The sequence below is a fragment of the Anas acuta genome, chromosome 3, assembly GCF_963932015.1.
Source record: "Anas acuta chromosome 3, bAnaAcu1.1, whole genome shotgun sequence".
In the NCBI taxonomy this organism is placed as follows: Eukaryota; Metazoa; Chordata; class Aves; order Anseriformes; family Anatidae; genus Anas; species Anas acuta.
The window spans coordinates 94,314,102-94,331,969 of NC_088981.1; the positions used below are offsets into that span (position 1 = coordinate 94,314,102).

The following is a 17,868-nucleotide window of genomic DNA, read 5'->3' on the forward strand; positions in this document are numbered from 1 at the left end:
CGTAGATCGTTAATTTTCCCAAAAGAGCATTATTGTGTGCCCATAAACTTATATTTATGATAGAGTAAAGCTAGCATTTTGCTTATCTTGTAACTCTGAGACATCTAGGTACTGACATGCAAACCCCTGAACTTGCTGATTACAGAACACTGAATTTTGTCATTTATGGCTGCTGTAAATTAGAACTATATATATATATATATATATATATTATTTAATCTCTAGAAACAAACTTGAGAAAGAAAAAGTGATTTGGAGTAGGGGTCTTTTAATATTCTTATAACTCTTAATTAATTTCACACCTTTTATCTGTGACAGTTCTCTACATGATTTATAACTTGGAGTAAGATGAAAATAAGCAGTTATGCCAATGCTGTTCAGCAGAACAAATGGACAGACAGCCTTGAATGTACTCTACAAATGAACTTGAAGTTTGCTACAATATAAGCATTACCATTTGCCAGGTTAGCCTTCGGTTAGCCTATGTATTACATTTTTACTTGAAAATCAAGGGTTCCAAGTAGTCAATACAGAGAATACCTATCAAATCTTACTTGTCATTAAAAACACCGTATAAGAGTGCCACTAACTTACAAATGCGGTGTAAAACTAGGGAAGAACGATGTTAGATATTTAAATATATACAGATAACCTCTAAACTATATATTTAAAATAATTATTTAGCTTTTAAAAATAGTACACCATTTCCCAGTTTTCAAATTATGTAGACCATACAGAGAACAGGGCAAATTACTATTTATTTACTATTTAACATGGACAACAAATAACTTACTTGAGCAAAACAAAAATCAGAAAACATTAAACCTGTATTTAATAAAAATGCATGATTCCATATTACAATGTTACAGTAAGAAAGTTTAAAAAATTATTTTAGTTTTTCTTTCACAGAACTCGAATTAATAGGGAAAACACGACTCATTTTTCATTACTGTTCCCTTCCATTTTCAAGTGAGCTCATCTGAGCCGTCAGACTTGAGGTTCTACTTGACTACACAACAGATGCACAAAGCTTAAAAAAAAACATATACTTAGAAAAATGGTCATCACTGATAAATCACAGATCATTAAAATCACAACAGTCATTAAAATTACAACGTCTAAGTGAAGCTTACAGAAGTTCCTAACTAACCAAGAAGGGTAAAAAGTATAAACATCTGGTAACACTTGTTTGATGAATACTGTTTAGCCTCTCCTCCTGGGAGCTTAAACAAGTTGCCCAGAAATAAAAGTATAACATATTATATAGTATATATAGTATAACATAACACTGATGACAATTTGATCACTTTTTTTTCTCCTCCTCCCCTTCCATCCCCCCCAAACTTTTTCTGATTGTTTAATGAAAATGCAAACTGTTCTTTGACATCAAGAAATGCAACAATCAAGGATCATCTATACAAGTACATTGCTACATGGCATAAAACACGCAACAGTGGGTTCATACATTTATGGTTGTACACTTATACTTGCATGACATACACCCACATTTTTTTTTTTTTAACGTGTTAAAACATAGATGTATTTTGTAAGCGAAAATAGTAGCTCACAGTTAACTTAATTCTCACAGGTATGTACACAGTCACCTTTCAACATTTCCACTGGATGATTTCATAAGTCTGAAATCAAGACTTCGTTCAGTGCTTTAAATAATAAATTTTATATAATTTATTAATGTAGTTTCAGAATTTTCCCGAGTTTCTGAAATTCAATATTCTAGTGTATATTTACACTGATATTTACACTATATTTACACTTATGCTAAACTAACTTGAGAATGCTCAGATATAAAAAAGTATTCTTAAATTATTAAAAACTAAGATGAGTTCCATATAAACAAACCTTAAGTGAAAGAGATGCTTACTTTGCACCTCTTTTTGTTCCCTATGTGAAGTTGGACTCAACAACCTTGATGGGTCCCTTCCAACTCAGGATAGTCTGTGCCTCTGTGCCCTCAAATGTCTCCTATCTTTGTTACAGCAAAAATTAGAAATTGCTAACTGAAATAATTTTTTTCCATTATAGAATTTGGTGTTTTACCTGCAATTTGAAATAGCAATTTTAACTTGTGAAATAAGAATAATTTTGGCTATGCTATGACTAGTAGTTACTATTAAAAAGTTTACATGAGTACCATAACATTGTGAACATGAAGGCCTCATTTTCTTCAGGTCTTCAATAGCAGCATAGTTTACAGAATACCAAGCATTAAGAAAAAAAGACAGCCCACGTACTTTTGTTGCATTTTGAGCACAGTTTCCTTATCTCTTGGTGACTTCTTTATGTTTGTAACATATGGGAATACATATGTGTGTTCCTCTGGCTCCTATGTACTCATTTATTTATTACGTGAAAAGTCAGCACTGCAGCATTTTTTTTTCTTATTTTGGTGTAATTCTGAACACCAGAATTACAGTGTTTTTTCCCTTGTGAATGCAACTTAGTTGTATAAGAATTTCTACTGAAGTATGGTATCTTTTCATTTTCCAGCTCTATGTACAGACTTACCAGTAGCACGAGTACAGTAATTCATATCAGTTCTGTAGGATTTTTCATGAGCATGGTGAGGCCGTTTATTCACAAGATCTGAATCTAGAGCTTCTGCAATCTCAGCTTTTTCACCATCAGACATGCAATTTAATGGCACACTTTCTGTATGTTCAGCTGTTTTGAATGTTTTCTTTACCGAAACATCGTTTGCTTGAATAGACTTTCTTCTGCTTTTCTCAGCAGTATGTGGTTTACAGGAACTCATATCAATTGAGCCCATGATTCTTAAAGACTCTTTGCAAGAAACACCAGAAGGATTCTGTGATTCTTGTGGGACTTCTACCTGTACTTCATTTTTATTCAAATTATATGAGGAAAAGAAGTCATCATAAGAAGCATCTTCAGTGCACTGATCGTTGCTGTAAGTATTCACTCCTTTCAAGAACTCATTTCTAGACCCTGATGCACGCAGTTCAGAAGAAGACAGTTTCAAGCTAAACAGTGTTTGTACTTTCTTCCCCTTCTTGTGTTCCAGAAGACAATCACTTCTGTCAACAGGGAAACTTCTATCACGTGAACATGTATTTAAGTCTCTGCTGCTCACAGGTGAATTAGAGAGACTGTGAATCAAAGCAGGAACAGCATTTAACTTGGCTGTTTTTCGGGAAGGAGTAAAATAACCCAAGTCCTTGATTTGGAGAGGAGAATATTTGTTTGCAACTGAAGTAGTCATGGTATTTTCATCCTTCTGATTTTTCTCTGGAAACTTTTCTAGATGTTTTTCTAAATTGTCTTGGAAAGTATGCTGCAAGATCTTTTTTTTACTTAGGCTTCCGTTCGGTTGTTTTGGGGTTAAGCTCTTCTGGTCATAGCTACATGAGGGAGAATTCACTGATGCACTCCTGGAAACATGAATATGAGTCTGAGTATCACAGGTGGGTTCTGCTATTTCTTTTTTCTGTCTCTTTGGTTTATAAGTTCCCCAGAGATCATCAACACTTGAGTTTAAGCAGACTTCCATTTGTTCTTCTGCAAAATATGAAAAGCAGCAATATAAACATTTAACAAAACAGAAACAGTACAAAATTTCTCAATAGAATACATATGAAATTCCTGTAAGAAGTCAACAAGGATTTAGCCACTTATCTGAATTTTTTTTAACTGATTCACCACCTAATATTAACAGAAAATCAATTTAGAAACAAAGCACATTCTATGCTGATTAGAAGCTATGCTAGTTTTAACTACCATGTCTTCTTAAGTGGTAACAAGCATCCCCAAATCCTGTTCTGCTTTCTTGAAACAAAGCAGAGAAGCTTTTTTCTCTATGCTAATACGTGAAGAAAAGCAGCATGATTTTATATTGATTATTTAGTTTTCAACTACCTTTGTCATTCTTACTACCACAGCATTACCCAGCACCTTGTAGTTTTCCCAGAGTTAAGATGAAATGAAATACATCATGGTATCATAATGTATACATCAATAATGATAGATTTTCTGTATGATGTCAGTATACTTTTTTTTTTTTTTTTTTTTTTTAAAGTGTGAGATATAGTTTACTGTCGGAGTAGAATGGAGTAGGCAGTGCACTCAAGTGGTCCTCATTATGAATTCTTCTCATAAGCTGAAGCTTTCTTCTCATTACTTTTCTACTGAAATCCAACTTAGCTTTCTGCTCACATGACTGACAGGAGACATGAGTCTAATGTACATTACTCATGGCATACATTTTTCATTAATGCTGTGATATTAATACTGACATAGCGCAACAGCCTTCACAAAAAAACTCTTCCTTACGTCCTGTGATGCAAAAACACAGGAACTAAAGCCTAGCATTCTGAGCATAAGAACCTTAATTAACCACTTGAATTCAAATGCAACCATGAAACATTTTAAAAGCTGATTTATATTTACTCTTTTTATTTCTTCTGTTGTCTTCACTCCCTGAATAATCAAGCTGGAGAATGCATTAGGTTCTCTCTTGAATTCAAGCTTTTCCATTGAAAATTTGGAGGACACTTCAGTTCTGAGTTCTCTCTCATTCACTTCTTTTTTTATTTCCACATCACACTGTTTAATGTGTACTCTGTGTTCTATACAAAATCATGGTATCAGTAAACTGATAGCACGCCAGAACAAGACGTTAAGGGGGAACAGTGCAAAGAAGAGGAAATGACAACAGCATTACAGTAGTAGGGCAGAGAATTTACCCGATGTGACTTCTCATGCTCCAGTTCCTTGTATTCTTACTTCTATATATTTCACCAATAAACAAAACTAAAATAATTCAACTTTAAATATAAATGGTAGAGGAAACATACAAAGTTCCTTTTCCAGTGTACAAATCTATCACCATGCAAAATAAGATATACAGCCCATGTACTAAATGTTTAAATTTAGTAATATTTAAGTAAGGTTGTGATAATAACCTTGTAACGATGCATCTTCTGCATTTGTTAAACAGGTAGACAGCGGGCAGTCTCCTCGTGAACTACGTGGAGGTGTTTGAGACATTTGTGAAGCTAGGAGTTTATAAATAATAAATTAGTTAGCCCTATGTGCAAACATACATATTTCCACAGCATCTATTCATATTTCAAAACAGCTCAATTTTAAGAGATAAGTGGTTGCTTTGACAACTAATTATAACCATGTAATTAATTCTAAAGAATGCTTAACGATCCTTAGACTCGAATTTACATACTAACAAAAAAGCTATTAGATTTTACAAACTAAATCAAATTTCTTCTAGAAACTCAGTACTCAGAAACCAAAAGAACGATGGCAAACCTTTCATGAAATATTATGGACATTTCTAAGCCAGTTGAGATGTTTTAACTAAACAATCTGATAAATTTTGCAATTAGTAGCAATGCCTTGTTATAGCAGAAATGCTTTTCAAAACCTTTGGAAGTTTTACCTTAAAACTTCAAGAGAAAACAGATACAAAATATACTAAAATAAATTAAATCTAATTTTTTAATTGATGTGTCACTGGTTCTATACTTTCCTTCCACAATTATGTTTAGAGGGATAAAGTGACAGTTCAGTTGACATAGACTTCTTAAAATGTCAGTCACTATAGACTTTCCCCCACAAAAGGTGTTCCACATTTCAACAGTTTTTATACTAATTAACAAAAATTTAATGAATTAGGCCTCATTAGTACTTGCACAGTAAGGTAAGCTCTAACAATAACTTGAAAACTCAAGTCTAGATTTAATTCACTAGGATCTGTATTTTGAAGTCAACTCATTTTATTCAGTTAGGCTTTTTTTTAATGTCATTCTTCAGAACCTTATCAATTTTGAACTCCTTTTTAAACTGTTGCCCGGAAGTAGTAATGTTACAATCTTTGTCAATTATAGTATTAATATTAGAATTTAACAGGAAATAAGATTTAGAATCTTGTTGTAAAGTTCAACCAAGGTATAATATCAATTCACAAACTTAGAAACTCTATTTTAATTATTAGTATTCCCAAGAAGTGTTGTGTTCCCCAGCAAACTACGGACTGGTGAACCTTATCTCTGTGAGGTGAGGAACTAGATGATCTTTAAGGTCCCTGCCAACCCAATTCATTCTATGATTAAGAAATTCCTTTTTGCAAAAATTGTCTTCCATGACTACTTATATCCTGTCCAATATGGAAACTAAAAAAACAGAAAGCATACTTACGAACTCAAAACATGGCAAGAAGGGAGTACATCCAGTCTCCCTTCAGATATTGTTGTCAGAGACACAATCTACACAAGAGATGAGCTTTGAGAGCTCACAGATTCTAGGTTCAGTTCAAATCCAAATGACATAGAAGAAAATTTATACTCAGCTTTTGGGTCCAGTCATTACGCTTAAAAGTAACTCTGGTCAAATCATAACAAAGCAACGGGTGCCAAATACAGACATAGCCACAGTCCTGATACCAGACTGCAGGAAGAAACAAGCACCACCCTTTCTGCGTGCATCACTTGGATCAGCATCCCTTAATGTTACCCAGGTCAGTGGAATTCAAAGCTCAAAACGTCAAGTCTTCATTTCAAGTGAGTTGTGGACTGATGTTTTGAGAAATGCTATCCACATGATGACTAATGCTGTCTGATTCCAATGGTCAGATCACATCCCCATAAAGTATTTTGAATCACAAGTTATGTTTAATTTAAATATTTGTATATTTCTAATCAAACATTTTCATTTTGAGTCTAGGTAAGGAAATGTTTCAAGAAAAGTAACGTATGAAAATAATTCCAAGGGACAGAGCAAGAAAAGAGTGGAAGAAATATAGCAATAAAGATGGCAGCTATTTGTACATGTTCATGAATAAACAAAATTTAACTTCTTACCAGTAGGAGAAAGATTTTCTCTTTTTTCCTTCATCTCCTTTATTCTTCTTTCCATTCCACTGCTTTGATTTCTTATTTTATTAACAGGGCTATACACAAGTGAACCATCTTCGTCAAATAATAAAACTGGTGTATCAGTTTCTACACAAAGAAATTGCATTTGTACATTAATATTTGCATGTTATACCAGCTTCAGAATGAGTTCTATTTTCTTAAATAAAGAAATAAATAAATAAAGTCCCTCATACCTAACCACTACAGGTACCTTAATACCACAAACTTGCAAACAGTTTTGTAAAAAGTAAAATGACTTTACTTGTTATGGTGAGATACATACAAGTGTAAAAATAAAATTTAAAAACTACCTTTAAGTGCTTTAAAGAAATAACTTCAAAATATCTGAAGATTAGTCCAAAGAAATACTTACCTGCATTAATTCCTATCTTTTGCTTAGCTAATTCTTTAGCCATCTTGTCCAGTCTTCTCTGCAGCTTTTTATCATTTTCTGGAGATTTTTCTACAAAGTCTTTTGGCTGCATACATTTGTGCTAGAGGATACATAAAAAGCTTAAGTATGTGGTAAGAATTGGCCAAAAGTAGCTAGACTTCCTACTTGCATACTTTTATCACAGTATTAATTATCAATGTTTAGCACTATGCTATTTATAATCACCTCTCTAAGAATCATGGACAATTGCAGAAGTTAACATTTTCCAAAATGAACTGTAATATGAAGACAGAAAGGTTAAACAGATACTTTAGATTAAATGCCATCTAAGCCATTAATTTATTTATTTTTTTGCTTGCAGAAAAGCTAAAGCTCAGATCTTTTTTATTTTATTTTTTTTTCAAAATCAGGATTTCTGCATTAATCACAGCTCAATGAAACACAAAGCACACTGCAGTCATTTGGTTTTGATTAGTCAATCATTATGTAATCTTAATTTAAATCTTAATTTTTTATTCACCAATACAAAAGTTCATTTTTTATTATCTGTTCTTAAGGTGTTAAATATCACAGCCATAGTCTATCTTTAAAAAACTATTGAGATGGACAGAGTTTACAGAAAGTTCTGAAAATAAACAGTTTCTATGCCTAAGGTCAGGAAATTTAAACTTAACTCACTTTTAGCAGTAATCCTTCATTATTGTATACTGCAGGAAATAAAGATTCATCAACATGTATTCCAGTTTCTCGACATCTGTAAAATAAATGAGATGCAATCTTTAATTTTTAAGAATGAGAATCTTTGTTGCAAAAAAAATAAAATAAAATCAGCCCTGTAATAATTAGACCCTTCCCAATTGCATATCTTTGGCATAATTTCTGCAATGCTAAAAAACAAAAACCAAAACCAAACAAAAATAACAACTTTACATTAAAGCAAACAGAAGACATGATAACATTGTCCTCATGATATCCTCTAAACTTCTGTTTCAATGTTCTGAAAGTCAAAGACTTCAGCTCATATGTTATTCCCACACACATTCAAAAATTACTGTATTAAGTCCTTACGGCCAGATTCATATGAACCTGAAATCTGGCACTGACTTTTGTGCAGACTGTAGGTTTTCATCTTTTATTAGCTAGTAAGACACTAATCTACAGAATGTTATGAAAAACAAGAAAAATAAAATCCAAAGCTCCTCTTGTGGCAAGTGAGAAGGTAGGCTTCATCTGGACCTGGCTTTTACTTCTTACCCATTAGTTTTGGTTTTCTGCCTTCTCTTTCTGTAGGCAATGTTTAAAACAGACCCCTCTTGTGGAAGGATCTATATTTGTTTAATAATTAAAAAAAAAACAAACCGACAACTTACCCCTAGATTGCCCCTATCTTTTCTTATTCAAAGACTGACTTTAGATTGGTAGGACACGTTATCTTGGAATGTCATATACGCGTACACCATGGATGATGTTGAGGCAAGAACTTGGTTATCGATACATTAATTGAAGTTATTTTAGTCAACATTTGTAACATTTCATTCTTGAATAGTGTTTTCACTAACTAATACAACTAGTTACATGACATGAAAGACTGCAGAAGACTTAGTGAACTACTAGAATTCCTCCAGCAGTCATTCAAAACTGTGATGCTAGCGACACCTAGTGTCACACTGCTTTAAAGTTTGTATTCATCGAATTTGCAATCTAATGCTTTACCGTTTTGAGAAGAAAAAAGGAGAGCCAAACCACTACACATATTTGTCAAACTATCTGAATTTAGAGTTCTCTGGAGTATCAGTTAGACATTCAACCTGTTTGACTTCAGTGGCTATTATTAAATTCTAGATAATGATCAGCACAGATGTAGAATACATTAAAATTTAAATTAAATCAAATAATTAATGTAGTTAATTCAGAGAAACTAAACAGAAAAAGGGTTGAGCATTAAAGACCTTATAGTATTTTTTTAAGCTTTGCAGACAAATCAGAGTAGCCTTACTGAGAACACACAAATAGAGTTTCACAATCATGTTTAGATTTGGACTAAGTGTTCTTACTTTGGACACAGATTTTAGTAATTCCATTTTACCTAAGGATTTATTGTTTGTTTGTTTTAAGACTGCTCATAAAGACCTTTGAGTCGAAGCAGCACTAAAAAAACAGCTCAGTGATCCCAAAAGCATCACTCATTTTGCATTAAGCTTATAATATATTTAAATGAATCTTATAGCAAGTCCACAATTTTATGTGCTATTTTTAAAGTTAGATATAACAATCATTCTTAGAAAATTAAAAAAAAAAAAAAAAAAAGGAAAAAAGGAAACAGGTTTATTTAAAAATATTTTTAAATTTCAACTGTCATTTTTAAAGTTTTCTTCTATATAAAATAACTTCCTGTTAAACTATGGAACTTCATTGTGTTTAGATGCAAACAGATGCTCATACTACAAAGCAGAAGCTTCCAATAAAACCTCGGGTAAATCACTGGAAATAGCACTCAAAATAAATTGAGGCAACATTCACACAGAGCCTGATAGTCTAATATATACATATATGCACATATATACATATATATATTATTATTATTTTTTTCCCCATGGAGAAAAGCAGACACTAAAGTTTTTCAAATCAACGGGCATGTTCCTATGAAAGGTTCAAGCACTGCTCAGGAGAACATAACACTAGTGTACATGCAGAACTTTTTGGAAGTAGGGACCTACTAGCTGTTAAGTGGGAAAATATTTGGCATAAATCAGAAGAGTAAGGAAATGCTGGAGTAAACAATGACTTGCTTCCTTGTCTGGTGTTTTCAGAGCTCAAACATCAAAGCGTAGGCTCCAGATTAAATAGAATATACTCCAGCATCCTGTTTCCAATATCAAGATGCCCAGGAACATGTAAGAACATGAAAACACAGCAAAACACTCTCAGTTTACTTTGTTATGTTCAACAGATTTATGGTTTAGGGATGGCCTAAGACAATTTTATTTAAAAACAAACATAGTATTAAGTGTTTAATTGCTTCAGTGTTTTGTAAAACCCATGTAAATCTTTGCAGTCTATACTGATTCTCCAACAAGGAGTTGCAGCCTAACTATGCTTTGCTAAAAATCATTTATTACTTTCTCTGCATCTACCTCCAGCCAGATTCATGTGATACTCTCCAATTCTTCCACTGGGGAATGGATAATATACATTAATTCCCTCCTACTCAGTCTCTCTTTATGAACCTTTGTTTTCACAGGAGTCTCTCCCCCCTCCACTCTCACTTCTTCTGAGGCTGAAGAATTCTTGTCTCTTCAATTACATTTTGTGATAAAACTATTTTATACTTTGCCATGCTTGCTGCTATTTCAGGCAATATTCTGAACATAACCATGGCCTTCTTGCTTCAGCTACAAGAAGCATCACGCTTGCAGGCTCTTATTCTGGTGGAGGATTTCAACCACATGGTTGGCCAATGGCAGCGGGGTTGGAACTAGATGATCCAAAAGGATCATCTAGAGGCCTCTGCCAACTCAGGCCATTCTACAAGTCTATGGTAACATAACGTCATCCCACTACACAAAATTTCATGCTCTATTTCATTTATTTTTTAATAACCACTTAGGTAACACTATGGAAACATTTCTAAAGGTTTCACCCACTCAACATCTTCCAGTACTGTTGAGGAGACTCTTATGGTTGGAACTGCTATAACAGAGATCACATTTCTGTGTGACACATCCTGGTTTATCCTCTGTGAGCTTCTCTTATTCTTATTCTGCTACTACTGCAAATGCTACTCACCTGGACTTTCCTGGGATTCTTTTTTACTATAACACCTGCATGTCCTTGAAGAGTTAATAGTTCCCATGACTACAGTTTCAGATTTCATATTTATACACTTCTCTATCTCAAAGCATATTTAAAATATAACCAAATATCCCACTGGAATGACCATCATCCTTATGTGCACTCAGCTGGAGGTCACAGAAGGAAATAGTCACATGAATAACATTTTGCATCCCTACTGCATTTTTGAGAACTTACAAGATTTCTTCATTAGTGTTAAGGCTTGCTGGATTGTAAAGTTATAGCTCCTATATCTGATATTTATATATATATAAACAGGAAAATTCTGCCTCAGCATAACTGCATGAATTTCTGTTTTGGCTCACAGACTTGCATTGAAAGCTTTGCAGTTGTACTGGCCTACACTTGATTGGCAGCAGAGCTCAGTGTTGCTTCCCCCCCAGCACTTAGCAGACTGCTAATTCTCTATGCATGTGATACCTAACTGATATAGGACATGGCCCATCATCACAGTAATTTACAAAAATAAAGAAAAGGAGTGTTAGAAACTAGTTGTTTTTTTCCCCCACTTTATCTGAAATCTAAGTTAGGCCTCACAAAACGTTTTAAAACTTGGAGGACATGCCATGAACCACAAACATTTTCTCATGGATGGCTTCAAAGATGACATTTCATATTTTTTCTGTTTGTTTTAACTATTTCCTTGTGGTAGATGAAAATCTTCAAGTGGTGCCATGCTGAACCTGCCAAATGTCTTAAAAGCCAGATATGGATCATTTTTTTTTCTTGCTATGAGATACTCTCTCAATGGGGAATAATTACAGAACTGGTATAAGTGTGCTTTTTCACGTGGAAATGGAAGAATTCTGTTCAACATAAATATCTGATCTTCACTGCCTATGTATGTTATCTGAGAGCAAAGGAGTAGAACGCTACATTGTTAAAAAACATACCATGAAACTACTTCAACACATTCATTTTTCAATAGATAACATGGTACCTTTCTGTGGAAGAAAGGCATTTTTGTTTTAAGAATAGTGTCACAGGAAAGTAATCAATTACTCATAGACTTATCACTGTTTCAAGTACATTAAAAAAAAAAAGGCAGTGTACTTTAAGTATTTTAATAAATATCAGAATCTATTCTCTGGAATGGGTCACATTCATTATACTCAATGGTACTCACTTCTCCACCCATAGTACGGAAACTATTTTTACACCAGCCTTCTGTGCTTTTTTCCATGTAGCCAAATGTCCTTCTTTGAAGACCACGTGAGTTACGTGCTTGTTGAAAGTTTTTGAAACCTGTAGAAGTAAACAGCAGATCTTTGAGTCTGAAAATCAGACAAGATTAATGAAATTATAGATAGCCTGTTTTTCTGGATAGAACAATAGCATAAAAACATTATATCAGGGACCTGTTTGATCTTTCCCATCTTTGCAAGGAGCCTGAAGCAATCAAAGATCAAGTCTGATTAGCCAAGCCAACATAAGACATCCCTAGAGGGCTGGAGTAGCCTTTTATTTTCTAACTTCTTTTTTCTAGATTACTATTTTCATTTGCCTACTCTAGCTGTATCACTAATCTTACAACGTCTTTATTTAAGTAGCCCAACACTATTTCTTATGTAACAGCCAGTACAGAAATTAGCTGTCACTATCCAAAAAATGCCAATTATATCTTTAATTTAGTGAAGAACTCGGACTTAGATTACAGCTAACCTCATTGTTTACACTCATTCTCAACAACAGTGATCACTTTTAGTTCTGTGGGAAGGGAGGTTGATGCTGCTAAGAAAATTAATCACATGGAAACACTTTAAAAAGTGAGAAATACAGAAAGCTTAAGTCAGTACAGCTAAGGTCACAACTGACATTTTCACTGTGCTAAAGTTACCAACCTTTACTGATAACTAAATGACAACCTTCTTTGTTTTCATTCAAAGAATGGAAAGAAATCCATTCTTTACAACCAAAATTTCACTTCATTGGAACTAAACATAAAGCTATTTGATAAGTTGTTGTTATTGTACTGATGTCACCACGCTATTAATTCATATTTTACAGCAGCATCTCCTCAACACAGCCAAATGGAAGTAGTTGTGCAGATTTCTGTTGCATTCTCAATTGAGTCACTACATTTGGCTCCAAACGTGTTGGACCTACTTTTGTCTTTAAGCAGACTATTTAGCTTTTCCAAATAGCTCTGCTGGCAAGCTGATTTATTGCTCCTCTGAAGACAAAAAGCAAGAGATTCAAATATCTAGGTATACATGACCAATGAATCTTTTTCAGAATATGTTATGACTGTAGATACAAACACGTAGTCCCTTATGCTAGTATCATGCTCACAGCCCACATCCTAAGGAGACAGGATGCTTGACATGGCTTTGCCTCCAAATTATGGAGCAACACTACCTTAGGCCTCCCTCTCACTATGAAGAGTGAGTCAGTCAAGGTATTGCTGCATGCAGCAGTCCCCTCTCCAGTCCCATCCCTTACCCTGGGGGTCCTCTCTTGATAAGTTAACCTTAACTTGGTATGTCTGAACCAACACTCTAGTGGAAAACAAAATGAGAAATTTCTTTCCTGACAGAGCGAGCCAAGCCAGTTTCTTATCATGTGCTCAACCATAAAAAAGGGAAGAAAGTGTTGGCCAGGAAAGAAATAATGATGGAGAAGGATCACCCCTTTTCAAAGTGATCTGCTGAACAGACGCATCTGTACCATTCATCCGTACCTTTCACCATACCCAGCTACTTTAAGATCAACTCAAAATACTTGCAGAATTTTGAAGCCTTATCATATTTTCCACAAGAAAAACCTGAAGCCATTAGAACAAAACTCAGTAGATCTCACAGCACAGCCCAAAAGAACAAGAGATTTTTATTACTCAAGTTACTTATTGTGAGTTGTATTTCCTTTTACAATAAAAACAGTTCTTCTATTGTTCTGGCATGCTACCTCGGCTAAATTCATACAGTGAGAGAGACTTTGGAGATGTTAGCAAAACTTCCTAAATGACAGTGAGAGACACCTACATATGCACAATTAAAAAGCACTGGGAGTTCACACAAGTGTTATTTAGAGCATAATGTGGGTTGTAAAAATCTCCATTAACCAGTAATAATGTGCAAGAAGGCAAGATGCTAGTTTGACTTCAGTGTCTAGTTGAAATTTTACAGCTGGCAGTTAAACACATTTTGCACCTACAGCTCAAGTATATTTGATATGGAAAAATCACTGACACATCTTGGATGTATTTTTACTAGCACTTTCTGGAAGAGAACCATATTTGTAGGACAGTGAGTAGAAGAATAAAATGTAACAGTACATAGGTTAGAAAACATTGTAACAACAGACCAGCTGCCTTGAAGTTAAAGAAAACAAAACATGTAAATAACTTAGATTTTCAACCCCTAGATTTAGTTTGTCCCCTGTATAGTATAAATAATACTTTATGAGATATATTTGCTACTGTATTAATATGCAAAGAGGTTTTTAAACAGATAACGAAGCTTTAAATACATTTCCCATCTGCCACTACTAATAAGAATTTTACAGTATGTTCATCTATTTGAATCTGTGATATTTTTTTTCCTGCCCTTTAAAAACTCCTACTACAAAGAAATAAACAAGCAGAACAAATAAGCTAGTTTTTGAGTAAGCGTTTTCCTATTCTGTTTGCTTCAAAAACAAAGTCCTTACTTTTGCTCCCATGTCAAGAAGTTGCTTCTCAAAGGCTTTTGAGTAATTTTCTGTTCTGTTAGATGACCAGACTTCTACAAATGCACAAATACCTGGATCAGAAGAGAAAAAAAAATATCCATTTTAGTTCACTACTGTAAAGCTAGTTAAACTACCTTTCCAACAAAAATTTGCTTTAATACACGCTGAATGCAGTAGCAAATAGGTGACATTGGTGGTAGGGTGATGGTCTTTTCCACCCCTAATGATTCTATGATTCTGTGCTTTTAATCAACTGAGCATCATGTGTTAGCAACATTTCTTTTCAGAGTATTGCTGTCCCTTAAATTAGTTGAAATGTAATATACTAAGAATTTTGACAGTTCTTACACAACTTTTCACTTTTTGACAAGCAAAGCAGCATCTTTACACAACTGGTTACCCATATGACTAAACCATTGCCAATCTTCAGGTTAATCGAACACGTTAAAAATAGGTGCTGTAACATAGGCTACCAAACATAACAAAATAAAAGTCATGGAATTATTCTTTCAACAAACCTCCATAAAACTCTGCAGAAACATCATTTAACAATTTTCAACTGACTTAAAACTTACCTAAAACTGACTTAAAAATTCCACATTATTGATATTGAATCACCCTGAAATTAAGTACTTATCACAGGGGCTAACAAAGTTTCATGTCAGCTGCTTTATGGAACGTCAGAAATATCGCATTTAAGCGGCTTACTCTATCAACCAGATTAAGAATCTTTTTGAGGAATGAAATCAGCCTTCACTGAGAAAGTCTTAAAAAAAAAAATCATAATCCCAGATGACATGGAGGGATAAGCAAATGAAACTTGTAATAATTCCTTCGTTAGTATGACTTAGGATGACCTATAGCTGGATTGGCCATACCAATTTCCCCTTTGGGATAGTGGATCGGGAGAATTCCTGAAAACTGGAAGAATGCCAGTTCACCAAAACCAACTTCAAACAAACTGCAGGCCAGACAGTTCTCAGAACTCATGAATAAATTTGAAAGACTCAATTTAAATTTTAAAAGTACATCCTTAGCAAACACTGTTTAACTATTTTAGTTACTAGGGATGCCCTTCCAAATCATTTATTATTACATAGTATCACGTCTTCTTCTTAAATGTATAACACAACAATGCTCTAACTGTAGTAATTTATAGAGAATAATGTTTGAAATTGCTATATATATATATATATATTTATTTTTATTATATATATTTATTTATTATTATATAAATATAATATATATATATATTTATATATATATTTATTTATTATTATATATATATATATATATATTATTTATTTTTTAAACTAAGAGATTTATGAAACTTAGTGAAACCAGAAGGAAGAAAATGATGATCAGTAATCTAACATCAGATACCTATGGGACTTTAAGTCAAGCCTACTCCAATTCACTGTTTTTACCCATGTTCATTTTGGTAGAGGACCAGGACAGCTTTTTGTCAGTTACTTTTTTTGTTTGGTTGCTCTGTTGTGAAAAATGTTGCACTCATCTTCAAAAAAAAACAAACAAACAAACAAACAAAAAAAAACACAATGTCTTCTTCTTGCATCAAATATTTTGTAACATTTACAGTTACAGTTCTGCCAGAAAAACGGGTTGGAGCCTACCAGTGAGGGTCAAAGTAGGACCTCACAGGGGAACACTACCTCAATGTGTACCTGCAGCAGGATCAAAGGCATGGTGTACAGTAATTAGCCAATTTGAGCTAATATAACCCAACAAGAGACAAAACACTGTGTAGTTTTCCTACTGCAGGAAGCCAGGAAAATCAGGAAGCGTTTGGAGGCGTTTTGAACTAGGAGCTGGGTTCTTGGAGAAGGCCACTCACGCTACAACATCTCAAAGGGGGCAGCAAAATGAAAGTCAAGAGGGCAACCTAAGGAGGCAGAAACTTAGAAAAAAGAAAACTTAGAAAGACAGGCCACGGGGCTCGGGCAGAGGCGGCTGCGGCCGGGGGCTCCCTGCCCTCTCCGAGGAGGCTGCCAGCCCAAAGCCCCGGACCGCCTCCTTTCTTCCTCCCTTCACTCCCTCCCCACCCCGGGGGCTCCCTTCAGGGCGGCCGAGCCGGTACCTTTCAGGACGGGCTCCATCGGCGGCCGGGCACAGCACCGGCCCCGCAGGCTCCGGTAGCCGCCACCGTTCAAACCCGCCTCCGCGCCGCTCCGCCGGGCCTGCGCCCTGCGCCGCGCCCCGCCGCGCCTGCGTCCCGGCCGGGAAATGGCGGCCGGGGGCCGGCCGGGGGGCTGGGGGGCAGCGCCTGGCGGAGGCTGAGGGGAGGCTCTGGGGGTGAAACTTTAAAAATAAGGCCGTGCATGAGTAAAATAAGGGCTCTGTCCCAGCAGCTCGGGCTGAGTGTAGTGGTGAGGGAGCTAGTAGAATGTTTTTCAAAGCTGTTTTGAAAAAGGGGAAGCTATGTGGCAAAGCAGTGCGTGGGGTTCATGGTGTGTTCTCTTCATGGTGTTTCTCTGAAGAGTTTGCTTTGGTAGAGAGGTGTGTCAGGAAATCAGCACCCTCTGAACCCGGTGTGTGACGAGAAAAAGCACTGAGCAAGCCAACAAAATGGGGATTAGCAAACAGGAGTGACCAGGCAGTGTTTAAGTGTCCAGAATAGCTTGAGGGCAACTGTGCTACTGAGGACAGTGAGCCCATCCTTAAGGAAAATGGTTTCTGTGCTAGAAAGCTGGAGTGGAGCAAAGGTGATGACAAAGGGAAGTAAGATATAGGAAGCCTGATGTCTTCCCTAGTGCAATAATAATAATGATACTAGTGAGCATAAGGACATATACAATGAGAAAGGAGATGCACACCTTTTCTAAAATAAAATGGTGATGCACAACTTCATTACATGGTGTACACAGCTCAGAAGCACCGATGTTGCTGTAGTGTTACTAAACCAGTGCTGTTCTGAAACCTTCAATGTGCAATCTTCATCTGAAAAATGATGGAGCAGAAATTAAGAAGCAATAGAGGGGCAAAGCAAAGTTACTGCACATCAGTGCTTCCTTAGATTCAGAGCCATTG

At 35.2% G+C, this 17,868-nt stretch overlaps 1 protein-coding gene across 3 annotated transcripts in view; it reads right to left on the reverse strand.

Moving 5' to 3' along the window:
- Nucleotides 1–17,047, reverse strand: part of MCPH1 (microcephalin 1) — a 126,164-nt gene extending 109,117 nt beyond the window's left edge. For all 3 annotated transcript variants that reach the window (XM_068678418.1, XM_068678416.1, XM_068678417.1), the window contains exons 1-8: nt 16,919–17,047; nt 14,800–14,891; nt 12,278–12,396; nt 7,978–8,053; nt 7,279–7,399; nt 6,852–6,992; nt 4,941–5,033; nt 2,527–3,537 (exon numbers count right to left, since the gene is read on the reverse strand). In XM_068678418.1, the coding sequence (XP_068534519.1) occupies nt 2,527–3,537; nt 4,941–5,033; nt 6,852–6,992; nt 7,279–7,399; nt 7,978–8,053; nt 12,278–12,396; nt 14,800–14,891; nt 16,919–16,937 (1,672 nt within the window). In that variant the 5' untranslated portion in view covers nt 16,938–17,047. The remainder of the gene's footprint in view (nt 1–2,526; nt 3,538–4,940; nt 5,034–6,851; nt 6,993–7,278; nt 7,400–7,977; nt 8,054–12,277; nt 12,397–14,799; nt 14,892–16,918) is intronic.
- Nucleotides 17,048–17,868: the final 821 nt, after the last annotated feature.